We start from the raw sequence: 18,750 nt of genomic DNA, 5'->3' as shown, positions 1-18,750 counted from the left end.
GGCAGCAACACATATCGGGGCTCTCACCTTCCCCCGGTGCTCTGCTGCACTCCCCACACCCTGCCACCGCACGTTCTCCCTCTCTGGGGGCCGTCTCCCACAGTGCTCTCCCTCTACCACCAGAACGTAACCTGAACCCCAAAGCAGCCTGCTTGAAGCGACGAGAAGAGGAGAAGGTGTCAGGTGTGGTCGGAGACCCCCAGATGGTGCTTTCAGCCACACACCCGGGCCTGAGCGAGGCCCACAACCCTGCTGGTCATATGTGAGAGGTACGCCACTGCGAGATAAGCTGACCGACCTCAGTCTAACCTGGAATGGTCACACAAGGTATCAGGTCCATCCGCAGTGTGGGCCGGCCAGTCCACGCCTCCTCACACACCCATGGTCGGTGTTGAGCCAACACCAACCTAAGGAGCATTCGAGTGATGGGAGCCCTGGAGGTGGCAACGGGGTCTAGGAGCCTCCCAGGGACCCTGCTGTATCCACCCCCCAGGCCTCGGCCACCGCTGTGCCCTGGGACTTGCCTGATGGATCCTGAAACTGCATCTTGGCCTTGCCACTCGAGCCCTGGCCAAAAGAAGCTTTCTTTCTTTCTCTCTTTTTTTTTCCTTTTTGGTAAAAACTGGAAAGCAAACGAAATACATAATACACTTTGTCAGAAAAGAAAAAATGCCTTAACTATAAAACATGGAAAAGTTGAAACATATCACTCGCTGGAGAGAGACGCTGTGAAAAACTGGCTTGTTCTTCAAAAGCCACCAGCAAATTGTGCCTATGCCTGATATTTTTTTTAAAGAAAATAAAAATGCTAGTTATGAGATTTTTTTTAATGTAGAAGAAAATTAGCAAGGAGGATGCCTTTTTTTAAGCTTTTTTTGCATATGTTTTGTAAGCAACAAACATTTTTGTATAAAAGTTTCATGTCTCTTGCTATTTCTGCTGCTGTTTCTAGAACTGAGCATTGCATTTCACGATCAAACAGATTTAAAGTTGTATTAAAAAGACCCCACTGTAAACCTGAGGCCCCCCCAGCCCTGCACCAGGAGCCTAGCTATGGGACACAGGGAGAACAGGGTTGGATTGGTCTCATTTGGTTTGGGAGATATTGGGGTTTTGTTTTCCTGCCTCAGGATGAAGTGGTGGGTGGGTTTTCCCCTGATGGGGGCCTCCCCACCCCATTCTCTCTCCCTCCAACAGAGAGGGACGCGCTAGTCTCTCAGGGCAGAGGCTCAACTGACGCACAGCCGCCCCCCAGGTGACCATTCCAGGGGTCCTCCAGAAGTCACTCTGGTCCCCTAGGCGCTTTCCAGCAACCTGAAGGTCCCCACATCTCTCTGGGACCCCAAAAGCAGCTCTCCCTGGAGCCCACAGAACTCTCCAAAATGGGGGCTTTTATTGTGACCCAGTTTCCAGGGCATGAGGATGGCACTGCTGGAGCACAATGCTGTGGGGTCTCCCTGTCCTTCATTCCTTTGACCTGGCAACCCAAGCCTATCTTTGCATTTTGGCAACAGGGCTGTAGCTCAAGGCCAGCACAGAAAGCTGCCAGCCCTACCAAGTGGCTGTCCTGATGTGGACAGAGCAGAGAGAAGGGACAGGATTGCTGTGCACAGAAAAGCCCCCAGGCTGTGCGTTTGCCCTAATTATTGCCTAGGTGCAAAAGCAGGAGGGTGGGTCACCCTCAGGCCTCCCTAAGTCCCCTTTGGTTTCACTTGTCTCACGTGTCACCAGGGGGACCAGCTCATCTTAGGCTGCCCAGGACTATCCAGGTTTACACTAATCTGCATTTTTGGATTCCCAGCAGTTCCCGGAGAAACTGCAGCGGTTGGTCACCCTATAGTATGTCACCCAGGTGCAGGCTCAGGCCTGCTGGGGTCTCGGTTTCCTTACCTTTATGCCCCTGCCCCACCCATAGAAGCCTTAAGGAGCCCCAGCCTGGCTGTATTCATCCCACCAACATCTCAGTGGGGTGCTGGGGAAGGGAATTCACTCCCCAGGTTCCAAGGCTACCTGACTCCCCACCGCTGCCCTGCAAATGACTGGAACTCCCCAAGGCTAGCAAAGTGCTCTGTGGGAAGCTCAGAAGCACCCCACAAAGCCGGCACCAGGCAAGACATCTGGGCTTGGGGCCAGGGCCAACTTCTTGACCCCCAATAATCACCTGGGTCCTCTAGGGTCTTACCTCCAAGACTCATTGGGACAGCAAGAAGTCATCAGCTTGCCTGGTGATTCCCTTGGTCTGTTGGGACTTGTGTCTCTTGGGGAACCTGCCTGAGTTTCTCTCTTACTTTGCCCACTGGCCCAGACAGGCAGGGGCCAAGGACCTTACTCCCACCCAAGGCCTGCAGGTTTTTGAACTGTGTCTTATATACATAATTTGAAGTGTAGCCCTGCTGGGTAACTCAGTTGATTCGAGTGTTCTCTCTCGATGTCAAGGTTGTCCAGTCCTCAACCAGGGCACATGCAAGAATCAACCAATGAATGCGTAAATAAGTGGAACAACTAATCGATGTTTCTCTTCCTTCCTCCCTCCTCCTTTCTCTCAAATCAGTTTTTTAAAAAGAGTAATTTATATAACATAAAACTAACCCAGCAGGTGAAGTAGCGTGGGGAGGTGGGGGGGACCACACTTAAGGGAGATTGTGCCCCGAGTGCCTCAAGGTAACTGGTGGTTTGGCTTTTGTTTTCGTTTTTAATTTTGTAAGAAAGATAACTTTATATAAGTGCCCACACAGCTGGCTGGATTCTTTGGAAATTTTAAATAAGCCCCTTTGCAGTCAATATGGAGACCTGTCCTGTACGTAACAGCACTGTAGCAATAAATGTGACGTATGGCAATGCTCCGCTGTCCACCAGTCTCTCAGCAGCTATGTTTTTAGCAGTGGGGCAGGGGGGTCAAAAAAGGTGGCTCCCTGAGTACGAGGGAACAACTTGTTGAGTGGCCTGGACTGGTACTGGGGGTGTGGGGCTCCTCAGGATGGCCAGGCTTCAGGGGTGTGAGTTTCCTGGGGCAGTCCTAATGAAGTGCCACACAGGGGGCAGGGGGTGCAACTTAAACCCAATGGGATTAACTCTTACATCCTGGAGGACTGAAGTCCAAGGTCAAAGTGTTAGGTATCACAGGTCCACTTCCCTCCAGAGACTCCAGGCTCCAGGACTTGTGGCTGCCTCACCCTGGTCCCTGCCTCTGTTTTCTCATGGCTTCTCTTTATCACATGTGTCTGTGCAAACCTCCTCGCAAAGACACTTGTTACTGCATCAGGGCCACCCAACTCCTGAATAACTTCACCTTAATGACATTTGCAAAGATCCTCTTTCCAAATAACATCCTGTTCACTGGTACCAGCAGTCAGGACGGTTTTTGGGAGAGGCACATAATTCAGCCACCACAGGGATCTGGCTGAGATGGGCAGAGTTAGGCCAGCAGAGTCACTCCTAGCACCAAACCACCACCTGACATGGGCACCTGCACTTGAAATAGAGGCCCCTGCTGGTCTGGGATTGGGATTGGCTCCTACAGAGAAGCTGTTTCCAGAGATGCCGCTTGTTAATTTTTCAAATTAATGGTTAATTTTTCAAATTAATACACCGAACTCCATGGAATTGTGCACATTAAATGGGTAAATAGCATGCTATGTGAATTACACCTCAACAGAGGTGTTTAAAGGTACACCTTAACCTTTGCTGGTGTGGCTCAGTGGATTGAGTGCCAGCCTGTGAACTGGAAGGTTGCCTTTTCTTTCCCAATCAAGGCACATGCCTGGGTTGCTGGCCAGGTCTTCAGTTGGGGGCATGTGAGAAGCAACTGAAGGATATCTTAGTGTTTCCCTCCCTCCCATCCCCTCTCTTTAAAAATATGAAGTCTTGCCCTGGCTGGTGTGGCTCAGTGGATTGAGCACGGGCCTGTGAACCACACAATTGCAGTTCAATTCCCAGTCAGGGCACATGCCTGGGTTGCAGGCCAGTTCCCAGCAGGGGACACATGAGAGGCAACCATACATTGATATTTCTCTCCCTCTCTCCTTCCCTTCCCCTCTAAAGATAAATAAAGTATTTTTAAAAATACATATATAAAGTATTTTAAAATAAAAAAAATAACATCTTAAAGGTGCCCAGCCTTGGCCAGTATGGCTCAGTTGGAGCATCGTCCAGGGCACAGAAGGACTGCAGGTTCAATCCCCAGTCGGGACACATGTCTGAGTTGGGGCCACCAAGCTGGGCATGGGAGGCAGTCGATGTTCCTCTCTCACATCCATGTTTCTCATTCCCCACCCTGCTTGCTTTTGCCCTAAAAGCAACGAAAAATGTCCTCTGGTGAGGGGGAGAAAGGGTGCCCAAGTTCTCACCAAGTGAGGCACCCCCGCTGTCCCAGCAGGGGTTGGCTCTGTGGGAATTTCTGGAAGGAGAGCCTGTTTGACAGCTCAGAGAAATCCTGTGGGCAGTGGATAAGGCACAGGGAAACGAAATGATGGGTTTGTCATCGTCTTGATAGTGGTAATGTCAGGGTGCAGCTCACCGAGGCCTGTTGCATGCCTCCGCCCAGGCCTCAGGGCAGCCCTCCTGGCTCTCAGAACATGGCCACGTATGGCCTCAGCTGGATGAGAACCTGCTAAGCCTGGCCTCCCGAAGCAGTCCTGTCACCCTGGGGTCAGGGAGGGAAAGGACATGCCAGATTAAGATGGAAAGACCCACTGCACGCCACGGTGGGCATCATCAGAGGTCATACTGTGCTGCAGCTAGTGATGGTGGCACCCGGAACCTATGAACAAGGAAGTAGGCCTTGGAAATACGCAGTTCAGTTCCAGACCACCACATTAAAGCAAGCTGTAATCATTTTGCTGGTGGAAGTCTGGTCCTCAATTTGTAAAAACTACAACACCGAGGCCTAAAAGATGCCAGGTCTGGTGGCCACATGCCCCTTCTGAGACACAGGAGAAGCCTCTGCCCTGCTGTGCCTGCCCGGAGACCAAGAAGGCACATCATATGAGCATCACTGAGAGGAGAAGAGCGCTGTGGATTACCTAATTAAGGCCAAGGAGTGCATGAGAGCCCTGGGATTTAAAATATAAAACAAGCCATGGCTGGTGTGACTCAGCAGGTTGAATGCTGCTGGCCTGCAAACCAAAGGGTCACTGGTTCAATTCCCAGTCAGGGAACAAGCCTAGGTTGTGAGCCAAGCCCCCAGTGGGAGGCATGTGAGAGGAAACCACACAATGATGTTTCTCTCCTCTACTTCCCTTTCCTTCTCTCTAAAAATAAATAAATTTTAAAAATAAATTTAAAAATATGAAATGGTCTGCTCTGTGAATGAATAATTTTTTAAAGGTTTTATTTATCTTTAGAAGGGAAGGGAAGGAGAGAAGGAGAGAAACATCAATGTATGGTTGCCTCTCATGAGTCCCCTGCTGGGGACTGGCCTGCAACCCAGGCATGTGCCCTGACTGGGATTCGAACCACAATCATGTGGTTTCGCAGGCCTGCGCTCAATCCACTGAGCTACACCAGCCAGGGATGAATGAATAATTCTTGAAGAAAGAAGATGATTTCCCAGAGAAAACTGTAGAAACAAAAACTTACATCCCAGGAGTAAAGTCAACAAAGTAAATGCAATAAAAGTAAAAAAAAATTAAGAAGAATGAAGATAATTCAATAATTTGGGGAGTTTTTTTGCTAAACTTTGATAAGTGGGAGAAGTATAATTCAATTTAAAAAGAAAAAGGGAAACCCCCTGTCAAACAAAAAAATACCCAATGTCTGTGCAGTACTTTGAAGTGAGGACTGCCTACATTAGAACAGAGGCTTTGCAGACTCTGAGATGAGGTCATTTTACATTCTCTGGGTGGGCCCCAAATCAATGCCAGTGTGCCTGTAAGAGAGAAAAGAGGAGAAATACAGACACGGGAGAGAGAAGCCGTGGAACAAAGGAAGCAGAGACTGGGGTGATGTGGTCACAAGCCCAAGGACACTGGAACCCTCCAGATGCTGGGAAAGGCAGGAAGGATCTTTCCCTGGGGCTTCCTGCAGGAGCACAGCCCTGTGCCACCTTGATCTAGAAGTTCTGGTTCCAGAACTTGGAGAGGTTAAATACACTCCATTGTTTCATGCTGGCTGGCGAGGGGTCAGCTGTTATGGCAGTCATGGAAATGATATAGTGAGTGTCCTTTTTAAAGTAGTAAAACATGCAAATGCCACAGGAGTCTCATGTGTCTGGTGGATGGGTGCAGCTACTTCAGGAAACAGTGGCGGCACACCTGAAACTAGTGGAATGTTATATGTCAATTATACATCAATTTTTAAAAAAGAGTTTGGCACTCTGGCCCTGGCCGGTATAGCTCAGTGGATTGAGGGCGCGCCTGTGAACCAGACAATCACAGTTCAATTCCCAGTCAGGGCACATTCCTGGGTTGCAGGACAGTTCCCAGCAGGGACCAGTTCCCAGCAGGGGATGCACAAGAAGCAACCATACATTGATGTTTCTCTTCCTCTCTCCTTCCCTTCCCCTCTAAAGATAAATAAATAAAATAAAATAAAATAAAATAAAGAGTTTGGCACTCTGGTGTAGCTCAGTTGGTTGGGCACTGTCTTGCAAAGTGAAAGGTCGTTGGTTCAATTCTCGGTCAGGGCACATGTCTGGGTTGTAGGTTTGGTCCCCGATTGGCATGTAGGAGAAGCAACCAATCAGTGTTTCTCTCCCTCTCTCCCTCTCTCTCTAAAAATAAATAAAATCTTTTGTTTTTAAAGTTTGGCAGTTTCTTCAACAGTTAAACCTATGCTTTCCTATGAGACAGCCCCTCAAGTCCCAGGCACCCAACCCAGAGAAACCAAGACACACATTCGATATGGACATGACCATCTACTGCAGCTTCATTTGTAACAGAAAAACCTGGGAACAACCAGCATGTCTTTCACCGGGGGAGTGAACACACAGGTCCACACATAGCAAGGAATACAACCCAGCAACAGAAGGATGACAGCTGCAACAACTGGGTGACTCTCAGAAAACTTACACTCTATGGGAGAGGCCAAATGCCAGAGAGAACAAACTGGATGGTTTTCTAGAAAAGTCTAGAAAATACAAACTAACTGATAGCAGCAGAGAGCAGACGAGTGATGGCTGGGGCTGGGACGGGGAAGGGGAGGCATTTATCATATCAGTGGTGGTGATGGTTTCAGAGACACGCATGTGTCCTGATGCCAACCTGTATTTTTTTAAAGATTTTATTTATTTATCTTCCCAAACCAGAGGGGAAGGGAAGGAGAGAGGGAGAGAAATATCAATGTGTGGTTGCCTTCTGGTGCATCCCCTCCCGGGAACTGGCCTGCAACCCAGGCCTGTGCCCTGACTGGGAATCAAACCGTGATCATGTGGTTCGCAGGCCCGTGCTCAATCCACTGAGCTACGCCAGCCAGGGCTGTATGTTTTAATGGATAACTTTATGTTATGTGAATTTCTTATCTGTAAAAACAAAAAGAGTTCAGTTTTCCCCGGAGGGGCAAACAGGAACACACAGGGAATCCAGAAGGCCTCTCAGCAGAGGTTCAGCAGGGTGGGAGGGAGGCCAGCAGTTCTTGCTACCCAGCATCTTCTCTGGTCACAGAATTCTGGTTATTCTCTTTGGGGCATCCTCTTCTTTCCATTTCAGCCTGTGTCCTCATATGAGAAAAGCTGATTCTGCCCTGTTTCCCAAGCAGGCTCACAAAAACCAGCCTTGGGACATTGTCTGCAATTACTGGGGAAGACGTTCGATCTTACTGCAGGAGCTGCTGGAATACAAACCCAGAGCTTGCGGGCGATGATGCCCAGAAAGAGTTTGCCAGAGAATTTGGGTAACACAGGAAAAAGAGCTGAGAGATTCCCAGTGATATCGCCAGACTCCTGGATCCAGCCACCTCTGAAGTTATACAATGCGCCATAAAGCTTCTCTTACCCTCGTTTTTGTTGTTGTTGTTGTTGTTCTAGCTGGAACATTATGCAGAAGCAGCAATGATGGCAAGGCTTCAGGAACTGCTGAATCCAAGACCTGCAGCCCCAGGCCTCCAGGCCGGAGTCTGCTTGTCTTTTCAGGCAGCTCTTTCCTCCTCTCTCGCAACAATCATAATGGCCTCTACTTTCCACTTTTTAAGTTCCCATCAAAGACAGAGACTTTTTCAGGTCCTATCTTATACTAAACTACTAGACTCAAAAATTCTCGAGCAACTGAAATGAATGAGAAACCAGATTACAGTTACTCCATATTTCTGCCGCTTCCCAGGCCAGGGGCCAGGGGCAGGTCGGAACCTGCAGCTCCTGCAGGCAGAGGGTTGAGGGCAGAGGGTTGGGAGCAGATCCAAGGAGGCAGACCTGGGCAGCACACTCACGGTGTCCGGGACTTACCTCCGGGGCCTGCTGCCTCTTACGCAGGGACCTAGCGAGCCTGATCGGCGGTCAGCCAGGAGAGGGTGGGCCAGTCCGGGCAGCACATCATCTATCAGGGGACTCGGGTGTCCTCGGGGTCCGGAGCTGGCCGCCCTCCGCCGTCGGGAGAAGGAAGCACTCGCCGAAGGAAGTGTGCAGAAAATTCCAACAGACAACCACGAGGAACAAACAAGTCCAGAGAAGCTCTGCCCTTTGGCCATGGCCATTAAGAAAGGGTCTGTGACAGACAGCTCCACTCCCTTAGAAGTGGGTTCACATCATACCCTTCCCTTTGAGCGACTCTGGACAAGTCCCCTCCTCTCCTGACCTCAGTTTCGTTAATTGTAAACGAAATTCTGGCACGTAGTAAAAACACGAAGCCACCAGCCAAATGTCGCGGGCTGTCCTTAGTTACTGGTGGCCGCCCAGCTGGGACCGCTGGGACAGCTGACACAAGACTGAACTAGAGATTCTGTGTCAAGTACTTATAAGCCCGCCCACACTCGCCCTCGTCTAAACGTCATCCACCCCGCCCCGGAAGTGACTGCTAATGTATTCCGGGTCTGCGCGCGCAGTGGCCGGGTCTGAATTTCGCGTGGTTTGTGGGTCCGGGGCGGGGCTTCTCTACCCGCCTACGCACTACGTCCCAGCCGGGCGGAACAGGGGTCACCCTGAACTGCAAACTGCATCGCGATGCTGAGCAAGTTGCTGGGCCCACGCTACCTTCAACTGGCCAAGAACTGGTGAGGTGGCGTCCTCTGCCCTGCGTACCCCTCGCCCACCTCCTCGAGCCGTGCCGTTGCGCGGCCCCTATCAGTGCGCGCACTGCTGCCCCCAGACCACAAATCGTGCCGGGCCACAGATGGAGAAAGGCACAGAGAGGCGGAGCGGTCTGGCTCGGGCACACATACACACAGGTTCCTGGTCCCTTGGCCGAACCTCTCTGAGCCTCAGTTTGCCTATTTCTAACTGGGGGCCGCGACGGTGCCCGCCCGGGAGGCGCCCACCCTGTCCCCGCCCAGCACCCTTGGCTCTACTTATTTGGGCCTGAAAACTGATCCTGTACGTTCCCGGCTTTGCTTTTAACTTTTTAAATGGTCTTGAACAGAACTCGTGAAGCCCATGGCTGCACCTTTTACCGTCCCCACGTGGGAGTCCGATAGAATTGGGGTGACAGCGTGAGGAGTTAAGGGGGGACCGCATTTGGTAGTCGTGTCCGCGAGCCCAGGGAGGGAGGAGTGGGAGCTATCTCTGGATAATGGCTCCGGCAGGGACTTTCAGGTGGACACTGATAGTGGTGACTGACAGAGTCGCCAGGGTTGCACGGTGAAGGTTGTCCCTGGTTCCACCGGCGCCCATACAGTCCTTCTGCCTGTTGGGTCCGACTTCCCTGAGCTCAGTTGGTCCATTCTCATCTGGGCTTGGTGAGAGCAGCGAGACCCTCCACCAGGCTTTCAGTTAACAAGCACTTACTGAGCACACGCTCTGTGCCAGCCCTTAGCACTGTTGAGTGCTGGAGACACAGTGATAAATGGAACCTTGGTGGCTGATGCTCTAGTCAGTGGACAACAGAAAGTAAACAAATGAGATTTATGGTATAAGACTGTGTGTCCTCAGGGAAGTGAATCACCCTCCCTCCTGGGTCTCATCTGGAAAACGGAGACCCTGGTACTCATGCCTCCTTCAGTTCTAGGCAGTTGCGGGGGTCAGCCAGTCACTGTAAACTGTATATATGGTACCTGCATGCACACATTAGCTGTTGGCTATGGCAGTTACAAGCTTGGGTTGTTTGTTTTAGTATTAGTAGATGAAACCTTAGGCAGCTCACAATATGAAAGCAGATAGGAGTCACATCACTTTAGGGTCTTCTGCCTGTGCCTACCTTTAGGATCATCAGCAGGGTGTGCCCAACATGTGGACCAGTACATGGTGGGTGCCTGCTAGTACAGTAGCTAGGGATGGAGGGAGGGACCAACATGTGCTACCAGGAGGATGAGCCCCCAGCAAGGTCTGATCCCTGCTGTTCTCTCACAGGATCCCCACAGCAGGCATGTGGGGCGCCGTGGGCACCGTGGGGCTAGTGTGGGCCACTGACTGGCGGCTAATTCTGGACTGGGTACCCTACATCAATGGCAAGTTTAAGAAGGATCACTAGTTAAACCGACCCTCCTCACTGGTAAGTTTAGTGACTGCTGGCAGGTGATGCGCTTCCACGAGGTGGGTTCCCACACTTCCAGGCCTAGGGCAGCAGGGCTGGAAGGCTCATCTGGACTATCCACCCTGCAGAATCTGTCTGCGGCCAGAACTCTGGGGTAGGCTCCCCAGGTACCTCCCTGCTCATCGCCACAGAGCTGCCGGCTGGCAGCCTCAGTTTGTGGGATGGCAGAGTGGGTACTGCTCCTCAGTGCTCAGTCCTGGAGACTGACCATGCACCCTGCTTGCCCAGCCCTGGGCAGAACAGAAGAAAGCATAGTTTACAAATGGGGACAGTGGAGGTTAGCCCACAGCCACTGGCTTCCCCGAATGGGCGGCTCGGAGCAGGAATGAGCCTTCTGACTTATTCATTAGTCCCTGGCATGACCACAATGTACTGCCCATGTTGTCTGTATTATTTCACTGCCCACATGATAGTTCAGAGTGGGCATGTCTTCATCCCACATCACAGATGAGACCCTGGCCATGCAGCACCTAGATGGCACAGCTAGATTGGTTTTGGAACCTTGCTGCAGCATCTGTGTTCCTTCTCCCTGCTCAGTGCCTCTTTTTCCATAAGAACAGGAGCCTGGAGCTTTCTGCTCACCCTGCCGTGTTTCCCCTTTAGGTGACCAGGGTTGCCAACAGCTTCCATCTCAGCACCTGCTACGTCTGGAACAGCCCCAGCCCTCAGCATGGATTGCAAGGAGATTCACACCACTACTTGGGACTTTCTGTGTTTTTGAAAATAACTTTGATGTGTGACTACATTAAACCTTGCTCTGAAACTTGCCCTGCCTGGATGTGGTGATGCTGGATGCTTGGTAACCCTGGTAACCTGGTAGCTTGGATGACCCAGGGTCTTTTCTGCTCCAAAATTTTGCAAATCTAGGGATTTCCCAATGGCTGGCAGAAATTGGTTATTTAAGGTGTATAATGGATAATATCTGGAAAGTGTGTTTTATCTATTGCTACCTTACGAAATTACTCCATGACAAACATTATTTTCAGTTTCTGTAGGCCAAGCATTTTGGAGTAACTTAGGTGGATGGTCCTTGCAGTCAAGCTGCTGACTGGAGCTGTCTCATCTGATGGCAAGACTGGGGCTGGAGGAGCCTTTCCCAGGATGGCTTCCTCATATGGCTGTTCATGTGAGGCCTCGGCTTCTCTCTACCTGGCCTGCTCACAGTGCCACCTGAGCATCCTCACAGTGTGGCTGCTGGCCGTCCCCATCCCCCAGCAAGTGATTCCAGAGAAAGTGGGCAGAAGCCACATGTCTTATGATCTACCTTCAGAAGTCTCATCCCTCTCTTCTGTTCTCAGTGCACATTCCATTTGTTAGGATCACATCTCTTAGTCCAGCCCACATTCCAGGGAAGGAGAATTAGGATCTGTTTTGAAAGGAGAACTATCAGAACTTGGAGAAACGGTAAGCCATCACATGAAGCATACAAAAAAATCAGTACATAAGGATATGGCACAGTCTGTTCCCTCCCTGGCGCCCCTACCCATTTCTCTCCAACTCTTGCCAAGTTCTTGAAAATTCTAGAAACACTGAATGCCTGGCTGGTGTAGCTCAGTGGATTGAGCACGGGCCTGCGAACCAGAGTATCGCGGTTCGATTCCCAGTCAGGGCACATGCCTGGGTTGCAGGCCAGTTCCCGGCAGGGGCCAGTTCTCAGCAGAGGATGCAGGAGAAGCAACCATACATTGATGTTTCTCTTCCTCTCTCCTTTCCTTCCCCTCTAAAGATAAATAAATAAAATATTAAAAAAAACACTGAATGCAAACAGAGCATATTGTGAAAATAGCTATTATATTAGTCTGCACAGGCTACCATAACAAAACCACAGACTGGGTGGCTCAAACAACAGAATTTAGGTATCTAAGGTAGTTTCAATTTCCTCACAGTTGTGGAGGCTGGAAGTCTGAGATCAGGGTTCTGGCAGGATTGGTTTGTGTAAGGACCCAATCCCTGGCTTGCAGACAGCTGCCTTCTCACTGTCTTTCACAAAGCCTTTCCTTGATGCCTGAGCATTAGGAGGAAAAGAGAGCAAGTGGGCTCTCTGGTGTCTCTTAGAACAATACTAATCCCAGGGGGGACCAGGGCCCCACCCTTCTGATCTCATTTAAGCTCTTTACATCCCTAGGGGCTCCATCTCCAGATACAGCCACACACTGGGGCTCAGTTTCAATGTGAATTTCAGTGGGGGATACATTCAATTCATAACTGCCATATATATATATATTTAAAGATCTCATTTATTTTTAGAGAGAGGGAGAAAGGGAGAGAAACATCAATGTGTGCTTGCCTCTTGCGCCCCCTACTGGGGACCCAGCCTGCAACCCAGGCATGTGCCCCAACTGGGAGTCAAACCTGTGACCTTATGATTTGCAGTCTGGCACTCAGTCCACTGAGTCACACCAGCCAGAGCAACAGAGCAACAGCTGTATATTTTAAACAAGTGGTAGCATTTGCTACACATCTTTCTGCATATACTTTGTTCACCTAAGGTTTATTTCCCAGAGTCCACACCACTTCAGAAAACAGCATCCTCAAGTTTTGGGTTTTGTTTTCTTTTTAAGATTTTATTTATTTATCTTTAGAGGGGAAGGGAAGGAGACAGGGAGAGAAATATCAATGTATGGTTGCCTCTGGTGCGTCCACTGCTGGGAACTGGCCTACAACCTAGGCATGTGCCCTGACTGGGAATCGAACCACCGTTGTTTGGTTCACAGGCCCGTGCTCAATCCACTGAGCTATACCAGCCAGGGCAGCATCCTCAGTGTTTAACAGCTGCCTAGTACCAAGATTTATTAACCAGTGAGAGATGTTCATTTCTTCTCATTTACCATTATAATATTTGTGATCTTCTTTTAGATATCTGAACATGTCTGTTCAACACATGGTGAACAGTGAGATAAATGAGTACTGTTAAATTTTTGTTAACAGTATGTAATATGTGCAGGCTAGATGGGGCTGTGCTGAACCATACTGCAGCCTGAAGCAAAAGGAAGTGTGTCCTGATTCCTGTGTTTTTATGTACTTCTGTAATGGTTAATGGTTATAACAAAAATATCTGAGGAGTGACATCAGCATCATGGCAGAGAGAGAACAGCCCTTTTTTCCTCTCCTTAAAGTCAGATAACTAACTCTACAAAGGACCCTGCTCTGCACACAGACATGCCTGAGAGGTTGAATGGGGAAATCAGAATGAGCTGGGGAGGTGGGACAAGGAATGAGAAAAACAGGTCCTCAAATGTAGACCAGTACCCACCACAGCCCTGCTGACGAAGTGGTGGTGGAGGAGCCAAGCCGCATCCCTCATGTGGCAGCCAGGGGACAGGAGGGGCCGAAGCCACATTCTGGCCTGAGTAGCCAGTGCCTAATGCAGCTAAACTCAGTGACAGGTGGCAAGTGGCAGAGCAGTGCGACACGCTGTAGCCTAGGGGCCACAACTAGCAAGGAGGCAAAGTAGAAGACTGGGCCCCATCCCCCCGTGCCCATCCAGGCAGCAGACCCTTGTAGAGGCAGGACATTGTAGAGACAGCAGAGGTGAGAGAAAACAAATGTGCTACAGCACCTCATATTGGAAAAGAAAAGACCTCTACTTAACCTGCTGAATTGCTAAGCGCCAAACAGCACCCACATAGGAGTTCACTACCTCAGCCCTGACCCGTGTGGCTCAGTTGGCTGGGCATCATCCAGCAAAGCAAAGGGTAACTGGTTTCATTCCTGGTCAGGGCACCTGCCTGGGTTTAGTCCTTGGACAGGGTGAGTGCAAGAGGCAACTGACTGATGTTTCCCTCTTCCTCCCTCCCCCTCTTTCTAATAAAAATAAATGTGTAAAACCTAAACAAAAGTTTACTGCCTCAAATACACAGAGAAGCGATTCATCAGGTACCATGAATAACCAAGGATATTACACTCTCCAAACTATACTGCAAAGTCAAAACAATCAAACAGTACAGCATTGGCAGAAAAACAAAAGACAGACCAATGTTACAGAATTGAGAGTCCAGAAATACACTCAGACCTTGAGCAACTCATTCTTCTTCTTTTAAAGATTTTATTTATTTTTAGAGAGAGGGGAAGAAAGGGAGGGAGGGAAATATCAATGTGTGGTTGCTTCTCATGCACCCCCTACTGGGGACTCAGCTGCAACCCAGGCATGTGCCCTACTTAGACTGGGAATCAAATCTGCAACCCCTTGATTCCCAGGCTAACCCACAGAGCCACATCAGCTGGGGCAAATAAAATCTTTAAAAAATAAAAAGATCTAGGCCAAGATGGAGGCGTAGGTGGAGACACTGTGCCTTCTCCCACAACCAAGGTTGAATACAACAAAGGCTTAGTAAACAAAGACACAGCCAAAGAACAGAAAATTGAACTATATGGAAGTCTGACAACAACAAACCGTTCAATCAGACCGGTAAGAGGGGCGGAGCCAGCAGCGGAGCAGGGTCGAGCAGGAAGGATCCCTCGACCCCAGGCGCCCAGGCAGCCAAGGTAGCATCAGGCAGACCCAGTGAGGGCACAGTGCGGCAGGCTGGCCACAGTCACACATTCGCATGCAGTGAGACAGACCACGCAAGCTCCAGCTGCGGGAAGCAGTGGAGAGGACCTCCATTGCCCCTCTTGGACCTGGCCCCCATGTACAGCGTCACAACCCAGCAACTGAGTTGCCCCGCCCTGGTGAACACCTAGGGCTCCGCTCCTCATATGTAACAGGCACGAACAGTTCAAAATATGGCTCAAGAAGAACTCAAAGCCCCAGAGCCAATAACTCTAAGCGAAAAAGACATAGCAAACCTCTCAGATGCACAGTTCAAAATACTGGTGATCAGGATTCTCACAGAATTGGTTGGTTTTAGTCATAAACTAGAGGAACATATGAAGGCTAAACTAATTGAAATGAAGGGAAATGCACAAGAAACCAATAGTGATGAAAAGGAAACTGGAACTCAAATCAAGGAAGTGGACCAGAAGGAAGGAAGAAATGACCAAACAGAAAAGAAGGAAGAAACAAGAATTCAAAAAAATGAGGAGAGGCTTAGGAACCTCCAGGACATCTTTAAACGTTCCAACATCTGAATTATAGGGGTACCAGAAGGGGAAAAGAAACAGCCATGAGTGGAAAACTTATTTGAACAAATAATAAAGGAGAACTTCCCCAGTCTGGCAAAGGAAATAGACTTCCAGGAAATCCAGGAAGCTCAGAGAGTCCCAAAGAAGTTGGACCCAAGAAGGAACACACCAAGGCACATCAGAATTACATTAGCCAAGATGAAAATGAAGGAGAGAATCCTAGAAGCAGCAAGAGATAAGGGGACAGTCACCTACAAAGGAGTTCCCATCAGACTTTCAGCAGATNAGAATACATGGAGGGTTAGCAACAGGGGAGTGGGGGGAGGAGGAGAAGGGGGGAGAAGGTACAGAAAATAAGTAGCATAAACAGTAGGTAGAAAATAGATAGGGGGGAGGGCAAGAATAGTAGGAAAAATATAGAATCTAAAGAACTTGAGACACGTGGTCATAAACTAAAGGGGGGAATTGTGGGGGAGGGGTGTGCAGGGTGGAGGGGAATGGAGGGGGGAATAGAACAACTGTAATGGCATAATCAATAAAATATATTAAAAAATAAAAAAGATCTAGAGGTGGAAACAGACAGTAATTTATATATATATATATATATATATCTGAGTTTGTTTCTATTAAAGTCATAAGAGTGAAATCCTAATACAGGTTTGGGTACAAAGAGAATATTTAATCTCGAAGTACTGTAAGTTTTAATACAATTCACTTTCAATATCTCAATATTTTTTCAACCACTTTAATGTTCTGGGGAAAAGTTTACCATTAAGAAAAACAACATTGAAACACGTATAAATGGGGCATGTGTCATTCTGTTTTAGTTTCCATAATGGCTTGACACGGCACTGTTCATCCAACCCTGGACTCACATGAAACTCTCACACTCTCTTGCACTGCATGGCACCTGCACTCAGCAGTTTACTCTTGCTGGGTGTTCAAAGGACCATGAGATAAGTTCAGTATCTGGCATCATTGGTTTTCTTGGCTTTGTGCATGCTAAACCTGGTACTTTTGCTGCAGCATAAAAACTTTGTGTGCATTTTAAATTCTTAAAATATTGCTTTAATACCATTCATTTTGATGACCAAGGTATATGGCACCCCCCCCCTAAATTTGGGCCCCGGGAGAGTGCCTCCCTAGCCTTGTATTAGATTGCAAGGACCACTGCAGTGTCTAAGGACATATGTAATTGTCACGAGTAGGAGGTGCTCCTGGCATGGAGTAGGTGGGGGTAAGGGATACTGCTCAATACCCTATGGTGCCCAGGACATCCCACATCCCACAAAGAGAAAGACTGGGCCCCAATGTAAGTGGTGCTGAGGGGGAGACCCTGCCACAGAAAGTCTTTTTGAAGGGTCCTCATTTGGTACCTTCCAGTTTAATTTCTATTTTTTTCCCTTGCAGAGATGGGTAGGAAAGGGTGTCTACTTGGGGACTAAACCAAGGAGCCTGAGAAAGGGGGTTTATTTCAAAGGAGCAAAGGCTCAGCAAAGAGGAGGGAAGTGGGCAGCCCCATCCCCCCTCCTGAGGCATGTCCACCCTCCCAGTCAGGCCACTGTGTCAGCACACAGCCTCTGGACCAGCTACTAGGGGTACAATCCCGGGAGCCCAGCTTGGGCCAGATTCCCTGAGAAGCAACTGAGGAGAAAGTGGGGGTGCATATGGTATATATTTGATAGTGGTTCTTGAGGTCAAAATCCTGTGACCCAATGCCACACACCTATCAGGATGGTTACTATCAGAAAGAAAACAAAACCCAGAAAACAAGTGCTGGCAGGGATGTGGAGGACCCTCGTGCACTGGTGCACTGCTGGTGGGAAGGTGAAATGGGGCAGCTGCTATGGAAAACAGGATGGTGTTTCCTCGAAGCATTAAACAGAATCACCACCTGACTCAGCAATTTCATTTCTGGAATTCCATTTCTGCATATACTCAAAAAACAAAGCAGGATTGCATGGGAGGTAGTCCTGGGGACCCCTGACAGAAGGTGGGGTGGGGGGTGTTTGATACTTTTTTGTTTAAACATGTTCAGATAGTTTCACTGACTACAATTAATGTGTGTTGTCTCTGTAATTATATTTCTTCAATTAAGGAATGAAGTCATGCCCTGGCAGGTGGGCTCAGTTGGTTGGAGTGTCATCATCAGTTCGATTCCTGGTCAGCGCATGCCTACATTGTAGGTTCGATCCTCAGTCGAAGTGCCTGCAAAGACAACCAATCAATGCTTCTCTCTCTCTTTCCCTCTCTTGAATGAGAATAAAATAAATCTTTTAAAAAAAAAGAAAAAGAAAAAAGTCGTACATGCTGGAAAACATACCTAGTCAGTTAAGAACCAAATAAGGCCAGAATCCTGGAGTCTGGGGTTTGCAGATAGGAAGATAAGGCTTCAAACCAGCTCTGTAATCTGGTGACCGCCCGCCCACTCAGGGCCACTATGGCCCTGCTGCTGCTGTCTGTGCAGCTGCCCCTTGGGGAACCCAGTAGGGGAAGGGACATAAGAAATCTTGAAAAATTGCACTCACCTGAAGACACCTGCCTGCTGTGGCCTTGGGTTTCCTCGCCCAGGACCTGCCTTCAACCAGACCATGAATCACGGGGTCTGGGGCTGAAAAGACACCTGCAGGGGAGAACCAGGTGTGCAGACCACCCCTCTGTCTCCCAGCGTGGCACCTGGGGCTTTACCACTGGCATACCACTAACTCACCCAGAAAGCAGACATTAGGTCGGGCGGCCAGGAGGCCCAGCCTGCTTACGGTACCGGCCGCGACTATCCACTCATGCAGCAATCTTAAAATTAAGTACCTGCCCTGGGCCGGTCAGGCTCTGCCCTAGGGGAGAAATGAAACCAGTGGACAGCGCCACCTGGACCCTATGGATGAGAAGAGAAAGGGGTTATACGGGGAGGGACAAAAGGAGGGCGTGAGGTTCCTTAGGAAGGTCCTGGATCCCAAGCGAAAGATGGTGGTTAGACTAAGCTGAACAAGGGAAGAATGCGGCGTATCCCGGATTCTGAGGAGTCAGAAAAGCGTTAGATAGGATCCGGGATATATATAGGCGGGTGGGCACC

General features: G+C 49.3%; 2 protein-coding genes and 1 non-coding gene across 15 annotated transcripts in view; all 3 read left to right on the top strand.

Annotated features, from left to right (window-relative positions):
* TCF3 (transcription factor 3) overlaps nt 1-2,838 on the top strand; it is a 37,405-nt gene extending 34,567 nt beyond the window's left edge. For 10 of the 13 annotated variants that reach the window (XM_037042387.1, XM_037042390.1, XM_037042393.1 and 7 more), the window contains one exon: nt 124-2,838. In XM_037042387.1, coding sequence (XP_036898282.1) covers nt 124-266 — 143 coding nt within the window. In that variant the 3' untranslated portion in view covers nt 267-2,838. The remainder of the gene's footprint in view (nt 1-123) is intronic. The other 3 variants (XM_037042400.1, XM_037042401.1, XM_037042405.1) reach the window with 3 other exon arrangements.
* Nucleotides 2,839-8,983: 6,145 nt separating this feature from the next.
* UQCR11 (ubiquinol-cytochrome c reductase, complex III subunit XI) lies at nt 8,984-11,380 on the top strand. The gene is made up of 3 exons (XM_037042409.1): nt 8,984-9,138; nt 10,430-10,571; nt 11,217-11,380. The coding sequence occupies exons 1-2, from the start codon at nt 9,089-9,091 to the stop codon at nt 10,548-10,550; spliced, it is 171 nt and encodes a 56-aa protein (XP_036898304.1). The 5' UTR covers nt 8,984-9,088; the 3' UTR covers nt 10,551-10,571; nt 11,217-11,380.
* A 5,192-nt stretch (nt 11,381-16,572) lies between these two features.
* On the top strand, nt 16,573-16,705 carry LOC118984664 (small nucleolar RNA SNORA8). Its single transcript, XR_005065959.1, has one exon. It is a non-coding gene; the product is annotated as a small nucleolar RNA SNORA8 (small nucleolar RNA).
* The last annotated feature ends 2,045 nt before the right edge of the window (nt 16,706-18,750 follow it).

Source organism: Sturnira hondurensis, unplaced genomic scaffold, assembly GCF_014824575.4.
Source record: "Sturnira hondurensis isolate 20B ecotype Veracruz unplaced genomic scaffold, ASM1482457v3 Scaffold0003693, whole genome shotgun sequence".
NCBI classification, from domain to species: domain Eukaryota; kingdom Metazoa; phylum Chordata; class Mammalia; order Chiroptera; family Phyllostomidae; genus Sturnira; species Sturnira hondurensis.
The sequence above is the reverse complement of the archived record's forward strand: the minus strand, read 5'-3'. Positions and strand labels throughout refer to the sequence as shown.

Excerpts from the sequence above, each read along its gene's own strand:
- UQCR11 (XM_037042409.1), top strand. The coding sequence starts at position 9,089 with ATGCTGAGCAAGTTGCTGGGCCCACGCTACCTTCAACTGGCCAAGAAC. Across the intron at positions 9,139-10,429 it reads CTTCAACTGGCCAAGAACTG|GATCCCCACAGCAGGCATGT; the intron begins GTGAGGTGGCGT and ends GTTCTCTCACAG.